A 9,856-nucleotide genomic window follows, 5' to 3' on the forward strand; every position below is an offset into this window, starting at 1 on the left:
ATTTAAGAGTCTCTTAAGTTGTCCCCCTCCTTAAGTTGTCCCCTCCCTGTTTTTATATTATTTTTGCTTCCCTTCCTTTATGTTCATCTGTTTTGTCTCTTAAAGTCCTCATATGAGTGAAGTCATATATTTGTCTTTCTCTGACTGACTAATTTCACTTAGCATAATACCCTCTAGTTCCATCCATGTTGTTGCAAATGGCAAGATTTAATTCTTTTTGATTGCCGAGTAATACTCCATTGTATATATATACCACATCTTCTTTATCCATTCATCTGTCAGTGGACATTTGGGCACTTTCCATACTTTGGCTATTGTTGATAGTGCTGCTATAAATATTGGGGTGCATGTGCCCGTTCGAAACAGCACACCTGTATCCTGTAGATAAATACCTAGTAGTGCAATTGCTGGGTCGTAGGGTAGTTTTATTTTTAGTTTCTTGAGGAACCTCCATACTGTTTTCCAGAGTGGCTGCACCAGTTTGCATTCCCACCAGCAGTGCCAAAGAGATCCTCTTTCTCCATATCCTCGTCAACATCTGTTGTTGCCTGAGTTGTTAATGTTAGCCATTCTGACTGGTGAGGTGGTATCTCATTGGGGCTTTGATTTATATTTCCCTGATGATGAGTGATGTTGCGCATTTTTTCATGTGTCGGTTGGCCATCTGGATGTCTTCTTTGGAGATGTGTCTATTCATGTCTTTTGCCCATTTCTTCACTGGATTATTGGTTTTTTGGGTGTTGAGTTTGATAAGTTCTTTATAGATTTTGGATACTAACTAACCCTTTATCTCATATATCGTTTGCAAATATCTTCTCCCATTCCGTCGGTTGCCTTTTAGTTTTGCTGATTGTTTCCTTCACTGTGCAGAAGCTTTTTATTTTGATGAGGTCCCAATAGTTCATTTTTGCTTTTGTTTTCCTTGCCTCCGGAGATGTGTTGAGTAGGAAGTTGCTGCGGCCAAGGTCAAAGAGGGTTTTCCCTGCCTTCTCTTCGAGGATTTTGATGGCTTCCTGTCTTACATTTAGGTCTTTCATCTATTTTGAGTTTATTTTTGCATACGGTGTCAGAATGTGGTCCAGGTTCATTTTTCTGCATGTCGCTGTCCAGTTTTCCCAGCACCACTTGCTGAAGAGACGGTTTTCATTCCATTGAATATTCTTTCCTGCTTTGTCAAAGATTAGTTGGCCATACTTTTGTGGGTCCATTTTTGGGTTCTCTATTCTGTTCCATTGATCTGAGTGTCTGTTCTTGTGCCAGAAAATGCTATGCTTCGTAATTCTGTTCACTGGAAGAATCCCCAGGAACTATACTCTACCTGCAGCTGCAATATTCTTCACACCTTTGACTTCTTTTTTCTCAAGTCATCTATGTTAATAATTGACATCATTACAGTCATGTCAGATATGGAATTAGCCAAGATCTATGGCTTATCTTTTGACTAACGCTTTCTTCCTTGTAGTTAATGTCTTATCAAAGACATTCTCAAACAGAGATATAAGCCTGTGTGATACACTGGCAAGGTACCATATTTGAGATCTATGTAAAGGTCCTTTTTCTGGAAAAACAATAGCAAGAATGATCTCATAGCTTCTATAATCCGTACAATAATGCCATTTATAAATCAAAAATTCCTTCCAGGAGTATGGAACAGATTGGCCAAATGTTTCTTTTGAAAGAGAAAACTTACAAAACTAAGGTTTTATACATGAAAATATTATGGAAAAAAACTTTAGACAGAAGACAATAAAGTGAGTTGGGGTTTTTTTGGCCAGTGCCTGACATAAGTGATTTTTTTGCTTGTTACCTTCTAAGTCTTCATCACATAGGATACACTGATATTATAGAACTGCATTCACAGGTAACATGCAGTTTTGTTTTATTTTTAGTTTACATAATACTGGATGACATTCATCCCTGCTCTTGCATGGTCTCCATCCGCTCAGTTGCCCAGAATGGAACATGGAGTCACAGTAGCTTTCTTGCCTCCCCCTGTGGCCACAGCTGACAAGTCACCACATTCTGTTGAGCCCACTTATTTAGCAATCCTCCCACCAGGCCTTCCTGTCCATCTCCATACTTCTTTCAGGCCCTCGTCTTTTCTCACCCTCATGACTACAACTGCCTTGGTCACTTACTTTCCCACCAGTCCATCTGCACAGTGCTATCAGAGCGATCTTTCCACAGCACATGAGGTAGCCAGTCGGGAGACAGTATAGCTGCCCACCCCAGAGAAACATTTTGATGTAGATTCTGCAGATTATTTGGAAGACAATGGGACATTGCTCATAGGTAGATAACCCAGAAATCTTCTGAAAGTAGTTATCCAGACTCTAAGTGCTTACCTTGGACACTCAAGAGTATTGAAGCCGGTCAGGATCTGGATGATCCTGACAAGGTCCCAGTGGTGAGGAGAGACAAATCCAGATCCACGAGGGACAGTCCCCTTGGCCAAGCAGTTTGCACAGCAGAATCCATTTGGTAGTTATGGAGTCCTCCAACCTCAAGCCCTCCCTCCAGAGAGGGAGTTATTGCAACATATGCCCCAAAGTCATGACAGAACCATTTCTCATCGGTTGTAGTTCTCTAAGTAACACTGCCAAGACTCATACTTGATGAAAATTATGTTCATGCACCAGATGATGTCCTCGTTTTCCTCAGCCATGTTAGCCTTGTGAGCCTTTTTGGACGTTTGCTGGCCTAACACAGAAGATGCGTGCATCTTCTTTTCTCTGTGTTGGGAGGCTACCTACAACTTTAATCCAAACATGCAGTGTAGCTACTGAATTTACATGTGAAGGATTATGGTGAGTGGAAAATCAGCAGTCCCGCCAGCCCATATGACCCCCCAAAATGTCAGTCTCCTTTAGAAAGATTTGAAATTACAAAGGATAAGTTAAAGAAACTTTTAGAGGAAGGGGAAGCACTTCCTAAATGTGAAGATTTTTCTCAAATAATAACACCTAACATTTGTAGAGTGCTTCACTGTTTACAAAACACTTCCACATATGTTTTCTCTAATTCCCATGGCAATTCTGTGACCTGTTATGATTCTGCTTTACAGATATGAAAGTTGACCCTCAGAGAAATTAATCAGTGTGCCTCCAAATATCAAAATTAATAACTGATACAGTCTTGACTCAATTTGTCTTAATTTTTCTAATTCAGTGCCCTTTCCAGTTTACCATATGTCTATTAAGTAACTAGTTGTTTGACATTAAAAGTAGCGTAGGGGCACCTGGATGGCTCAGTTGGTTAAGCTTCAGACTGTTGATGCTGGCTCAGGTCATGATCTTGCAGTTTGTGAGTTCAAGCTCCACATCGGGCTCTGCACTGACAGTGTAGAGCCTGCTTGGCATTCTCTCTCCCCCTCTCTCTCTGCCCCTCCCCTGCTCATGCTATCTCTCAAAAATAAATAAATAAAACTTAAAAAAAAAAAAAGAAAGTAGTGTAAAATTTATCTATCAGATTGCTGTAAGTTATACGTAACATAAGGAGCATAAAATGGGTGCCGTTTCCCTTATAGTGATTACTTTTCTGAATGCATTTCAAGATCACAATTAAGAAGTTTTATTTGTCTGAAGGATAGTCAGGCCATTCCCATTGTTAAAGTGTTTGGCTACAGCTGTCTGCATCCAGGTTCTGTGCTACCTGTGTCACATTGCTGATAGATACTTAAGTGTCAAGATCATTGCTAGGAATTGTCTCTGAGAATGTGCTATCACATGTCACCACTTCTCCTTTGCCTTTGGAGTGAAGATGTTCTAGTCAGTAATGTATCAGGAACAAAACGATTGGCCCTTTGTGATTACACGTGCGCACATACACATGTGCATGCACACGCATGTAATTGTAATACTGAAGACCAAAAAATGAGGATAACTTCTATTAAGTCTAATTGCAGATACCTCTTAATTATTTGTTATGGAAGATAAAAAAAGTAGCATTTTTCAGGATCAAAATTCACTGACAATGCAGTACTCTTTTTAACCAACTTTTGACTAAGGCAAAATTTGAGTTCACCTCTTTTACTCTGAATGGTTTCCATGGTCATAAAACAAAAACACAAACTGTTAACCAGGCTCAAGTAATAATAATTTAAAATCCTTAAGGAGAATTACAATTTACAAAGCTGTGTCATACCCCTTCCTTCATCATAAAGCAATCTTATAAAATAGAGGGGTGTTACCCCCATTTTACGGGTGTGAAGGCTGAGATCTGTTGACTTGGCCATGATCACACAGCTACTATGTATATACTGGCTTAGATCTAAGATTTCTCATCCCAAATTCAGATTCTAAGCTGCCCACACGCGCGCACACACACACACACCCTTTATGATTTGCATGAAATGGAAATGATAATAAAGAAACACTTAAGGGGTAGGGCCCCTGGGTGGCTCAGGTGATTGAGCATCCGACTTCAGCTCATGTCATGATCTGATGGTTTGTGAGTTCGAGCCCCACATTGTGCTCTCTGCTCTCAGCACAGAGCCCGCTTCAGACTCTCTCTCTCTCTCTCTCTCTCTGCCCTTCCCCCCTTCTCAAAAATAAATAAACATTAAAAAAAAAAAAGAAAAGAAACATTTAAAGGGTGCCTGGGTGGCTCAGTCAGTTGAATGCCCGACTTCAGCTCAGGTCAGGCGATGATCTCACAGTTCTTGAGTTTGAGCCCGACATCGGGCTCGCTGCTGTCTGGGCAGAGCCCACTTCCGATCCTCTGACCCCCGTCTCTCTCTGCCCCTCCCCCACTCACATTCTCTCTCTCTCTCTCTCTCTCTGTCTCTCAAATACACATTCAAAAAGAGAAACACTTAAAAAGTGGAGCTATATAATGCAGTTGTTTTTGTTGCACCTGACAATATCATAAAACCACATTTTAATGTGTGTTTTTGTGTTCTCTGTAGTGATGTTTTTCTTATACAGCACTACTTAAATATGACATTTTCCAAGCCTATGCATAGACCATGCCAGCTGCCCCAAAAGACCAGACTGACATAATATGAGCTCTTTGTTTACTCAGTGAATAGGCACAACTTGTGCCCTGCCAGCTGCTTGGCCCACAGTCTTAACCTTGTTCTGTGAGAAACACCTGTATGAGTGGCTGGATAATTAATTCCATACTCCAGCCTTAGGATCTTCTGTTAAGATTAAATCAGATAAGGCCTCTGACTGTGAACAATATACCACTCTCTGGATTAGGTTTGGACCACTGAGGCCAGGTGGACATGGACTTCAAAACACTGCGTTCAGAGGGAGTGTGGTTTATTGGGAGCTTCTTACATGAAGAGACTATTGAGGCAGAGAAACGTTTTAGTGCTACGCTCAGGATACCCGAGTGTGGGGTCTGGGAGTATTAGTATGTGAAGTATTAGGACTGGGCAGAATTGCCTCTGCCTTACTCAGTTCATTACGGATAGTAAATTGCTCTAAGATTACAGCATGGAGGCAGATTACATTCCTTTTTCGGGGGCGGGGTGGGGGGTGATTCATTAAAGGCATTTATCCAGAGAAATGGGCTTATTGACATTGAAAACTGAGACCAAGGTCACTTCAAGTTCTAGCAGGAGCATTAACAGTAATTTAAATATCAAAGACAAGCCTGTGACTCAATGCTGAGAGAGCCTTTTCTGTAAAGGTATGTGGACGTTTGCACTGAACCTTAAGATGACTCATCTTCAAGACTCTTGGAAGCCACTTGTTGATATCTAATGCATAAGCCACTGGCAATTATCAGACAATATGTCACCTGAAACGCGGAAGCTCATGTTATTTCAATAAAGTCTTCTTTCTTTAATCGTTACAAAGAGTTTACATATGTGCTTTGCTTCTGGTTAAATAAAAACAATCACTTCCTTACCCCTGATGAAAAGTATACCTTATTTGAACCTGGGCCAGACATGTCATCACCGGAGAAAGGGGGAAGAGGCAGTGTTGAGTTTTCCTAAACATTTCTGGTTCCCCATTGATAGAACCTGGAGATATTTATTTGGAACCTGTGTTTCTGCTGCCTGCAGTAATTGTTGCCCTCCTGGAAATGTAATTATGAGTGGGCCGTGACACCGAACTCTTCAAATTCATTCCATGTGACCTGATCTCAGTTATTCTCAAAACTTGGTCCAGGGCCTTCTTGGTCCATCACTTGTTCCCATTCGGTCAGTAGAGGTAGGAGCTAGAGGACAAGTGAAGTGACATGTGACCAAAAGTGAGGAAGCCGCTTTCCAAAGAGATTAGCTCCCTACCACAGAGAATTCTGTTTCTAAATTGTTTAAATTTGGTTTGCAAGGGATTATTTCATGATCCTGGTGCGCTTCCTGCATCTGTTTAGTCTTAAATGCTTCCTAAAACATTTTTCAAAATCCATGCGTGATTTTCTAATCCTCCCTAATACATGGACTACTTAAAATGCAACTCCTCTTATTCTTTTTTTTAATCCTAGCTTTGGAAACAAATGTGTGAGCCTTAAGAACGGATGAGAAAAATGAGAGAGAGCCATCGGAAGCATTGCTGGGTGATGGTGGTTCTCTTGTTCGTGCACCTTACAGGAAATTTCAATTTCCAATAAGAAAAGCTCAGGCATTGTCATCACGGCCTCTGTTTCTGTTGGGCAGGGGCGAAACAAATGCATTGCACTCCCTCTGCTGGCTCAGAAGCTGCAATAGCTCATTAACCAGATCTATATTTAGATGTAGTTCCCCATTAAAAAAAAAAAAAATGGTGTGTAGAAGAAAGAAGCAAAACCTGGGACAGCTGCTAATTTTACTATTCATTTAAAATGTCAGGAAAAACAAATATCTGCCCAATGCAAATGGTTAAATGAGCAAGAAAGCCAGCAGTTTTTAGGCTTTTCGGCATTGTACTAGGAAAAAAATAAAGGCTGCCTCTTCCCTCCCCAAGGCGTATCTCCAACAGCCATTAAAAATTACTCCGTTCTTTTCCAATACTGAAATGATCTTTTCCCAGAGCTCAATGAGCAAATTAATAGAATAGTATGTTTCATATGTTTGAAACACTCCAGAGAAAGCAAAGGCACGGATTTGGCTCCGGGTGAGGGGGAAGAGAAAGGGTGTCTTTCTCCTGGTGTCAGAAAGGAAAACTAAAAGATCATCACACTGAAAGTCTATACCTCAGGGGAGGCCACTTTCGTGCCTGAAGGCATGTTACCCACAAGCCTGGAAGGGAATCATAGCTCCGTGGAATTTTATGGCCCAGCAGACCTAAGAAGGCATGGTTGTACTCTTGAGTGAGGACAGCCTACCAGGAGAGCAAGACGTTCCAGATGTCAGGGCATCCTGGGGGCCCGAGCCCTTCTTCACTCAGGTTCAACAGCATATTGAGAGTTTTCCTGCAAGGCAGATCTTCTGGCCCGGTTTTGCCCTCTTTACCTTCTTGCTTGCTTTCTTCCCCAGGCGTCTGGATGCTAACCACATCAGCTACGTCCCCCCGAGCTGTTTCAGTGGCCTGCATTCCTTGAGGCACTTGTGGCTGGATGACAACGCCCTGACAGAAATCCCTGTCCAGGCTTTCAGAAGTTTATCAGCACTGCAGGCCATGACTTTGGCCCTGAACAAAATACACCACATACCAGACTATGCCTTTGGAAACCTCTCCAGCTTGGTAGTTCTGTAAGTTTATTGATTCCCCGCCCCCCTTTTATACTTTTTAACTTTGGCCTTCAAGTGCCAGTCTTTCAAACCTTGAATAGGGACATTTTCAGGGAGGAAAACCCCCTGAACCCCTCCCCAAAATGACTCACAAATGTTCTAATTGTATCAAAGAATTCAACAGCTTTTAGCAAGCACCTGCTAAGTGCCAAGCACTGCAAGGCAAAGGTAAACTATGACCTGTGTCTTCGGGAAGCCGATGAATATTGTTCAGGCAATCCTCACGCTGTACAGTTAGTCCAGTGACTGAAGTTAATAAAAACTCCTTATTTCTGGCAATAGTTTATTATTCAGGTCAAACTGAAATATGCCTTTATTAGTTAATATTTTTTGAACCCCTACCAGGGGGGAGAGAAGTAACAACAAACCATTGACAGAGAGCTGTGCGTTTGTGGGGCTTTCTTCCTGATGAGTCTAGATTTCTTTAAGTAAACCAAAATGATTCTCAAGTAAGTTTGAAAAATAATCAGTCTTCTTTAAGAGTGTAGTGATATATAAAATCATTAAAAAAATTTTTTTTTTAAAAAACCAACTTCAGCTCAGGGCATGATCTCACAGTCTGTGAGTTTGGTGTCTGTGCTGACACCTCAGAGCCTGGAGCCTGGTTCAGATTTTGTGTCTCCCTCTCTCTCTGCCCCTCCCCTGCTCATGCTCTGTCTCTCTCTGTCTCAAAAATAAATAAAACCATTAAAAAAAAATTTTTTTTTAAGAGTGTAGCGATATGCCCCCGGTAATATAATGGTCCCTCAAGGCTGATAGAGGAAGACAGCAGCTGCTCAAAAGGCTGTAAGATCAGTGTGCATAGGAACTGAAGAGGGCTTCTTCTGCCCTGTTTCTTCCCTTTGCTCCACACCCGCCCCCGGCCTGCCACTGCCTTCCATTATTCCAGTTTTCTTGATTACCCGTCTCCCTTGTATTGTAGTACATCTTCCTTTGAGGGCTGGCCAGCTTCTTACCCCTTTCCGCATGTGTTGTATGTGGAAGATTGTCAGTAAATGTCACATGAAACCAACATGTACTTATTAGAATAAAAATCTTAGTCTAAGAGGATAACAAGTTTGGGGTGATATTAACAAATTTCTATACGGACTCTCACATATAAAGATGATGCTACCGACCCACCAGAGGCTGGGTATGTGCTTTAATTTTTTCCTCCCCCTGAGGGAATGGGTTTACAAGAGATCCACCCATTCTTTTTCACCCCGTTCTCCTTAAGCCCATTTTCCAAAAATCCCTTTGGGACTTGGTCCAGTTTTCAGTTATGTACACAGCTGCTCTCACTGGCCCTGACTTAACTGACTTACCATTGAGCCAAAGATGATAATTGTACACACTACTCTGCGTCGAGATAACTAATCTCCCTGGGCAGCCAAAAAAAATCTGATCGCCATTCTCTTTGGCTAAAATTGTTGTTGCCTGTTAACCTGTGGCCCCACCCTGGGAATGTAGACATTATAAGCCAGGAGCTTTGCTAGAAAATATGCTTCAAACGCTTCCTTCCATCCTTCATTTGCCAAAGATGGTCAGAATCTCTGCTTAACATCCTACATCCCAAAGCCGTGTTAACAACCTGAACTTCCTTTTAATCAGCATGTTGCCCATAGTATTATACACTCCCTGATATCTCAAACCCAAAAGATAAAACTGTCATTGCCTATTAAATTCTCGGGTATATAATCATCTATGGTAAGAGCGGATGGGTCATATAGACCTTTTAAAAAAAACAACAAAGTTAAACAAAGCATTTCTTGTATATAATTAGTGCGTTCTTTACTCTAAGTTTCTTTGGATTTAATCAATCTGAATGCTGTGCCTAAGTTTCCCTGTGCAGCATGCCTTCCTGACTGTGTCTGTAATGTTCTTCTGCAGGCATCTCCATAATAATAGAATTCACTCCCTGGGAAAGAAATGCTTTGATGGGCTCCACAGCCTAGAGACTTTGTGAGTTGACCTTTTATTTGTTTCCCTTTTTTCAGTGTTTTCATGAGTATTCTGAAGGAATCAAAATAGCCTTAAAGTCAAACTTGCTGTTTGGTTTGGTTAATTGCCTGAGCTTTAAACAGATATTTAAGGCAGCTTTATCTTACACACACACACACACACACACACTCACACACACACACACACACACACACACACACACAGAGCTAAGCAATAAAACTGATATTTTATTTTAATCTAACAAGAGTGGTA

The 9,856-nt window shown here is 41.3% G+C and overlaps 1 protein-coding gene across 1 annotated transcript in view; it reads left to right on the forward strand.

Annotated features, from left to right (window-relative positions):
- LGR5 (leucine rich repeat containing G protein-coupled receptor 5) overlaps nt 1-9,856 on the forward strand; it is a 127,238-nt gene that overhangs the window by 93,681 nt on the left and 23,701 nt on the right. The window contains exons 5-6 of the mRNA XM_049625973.1: nt 7,409-7,624; nt 9,533-9,604. Coding sequence (XP_049481930.1) covers nt 7,409-7,624; nt 9,533-9,604 — 288 coding nt within the window. The remainder of the gene's footprint in view (nt 1-7,408; nt 7,625-9,532; nt 9,605-9,856) is intronic.

The sequence above is a fragment of the Panthera uncia genome, chromosome B4 (assembly GCF_023721935.1).
Source record: "Panthera uncia isolate 11264 chromosome B4, Puncia_PCG_1.0, whole genome shotgun sequence".
Taxonomy (NCBI): domain Eukaryota; kingdom Metazoa; phylum Chordata; class Mammalia; order Carnivora; family Felidae; genus Panthera; species Panthera uncia.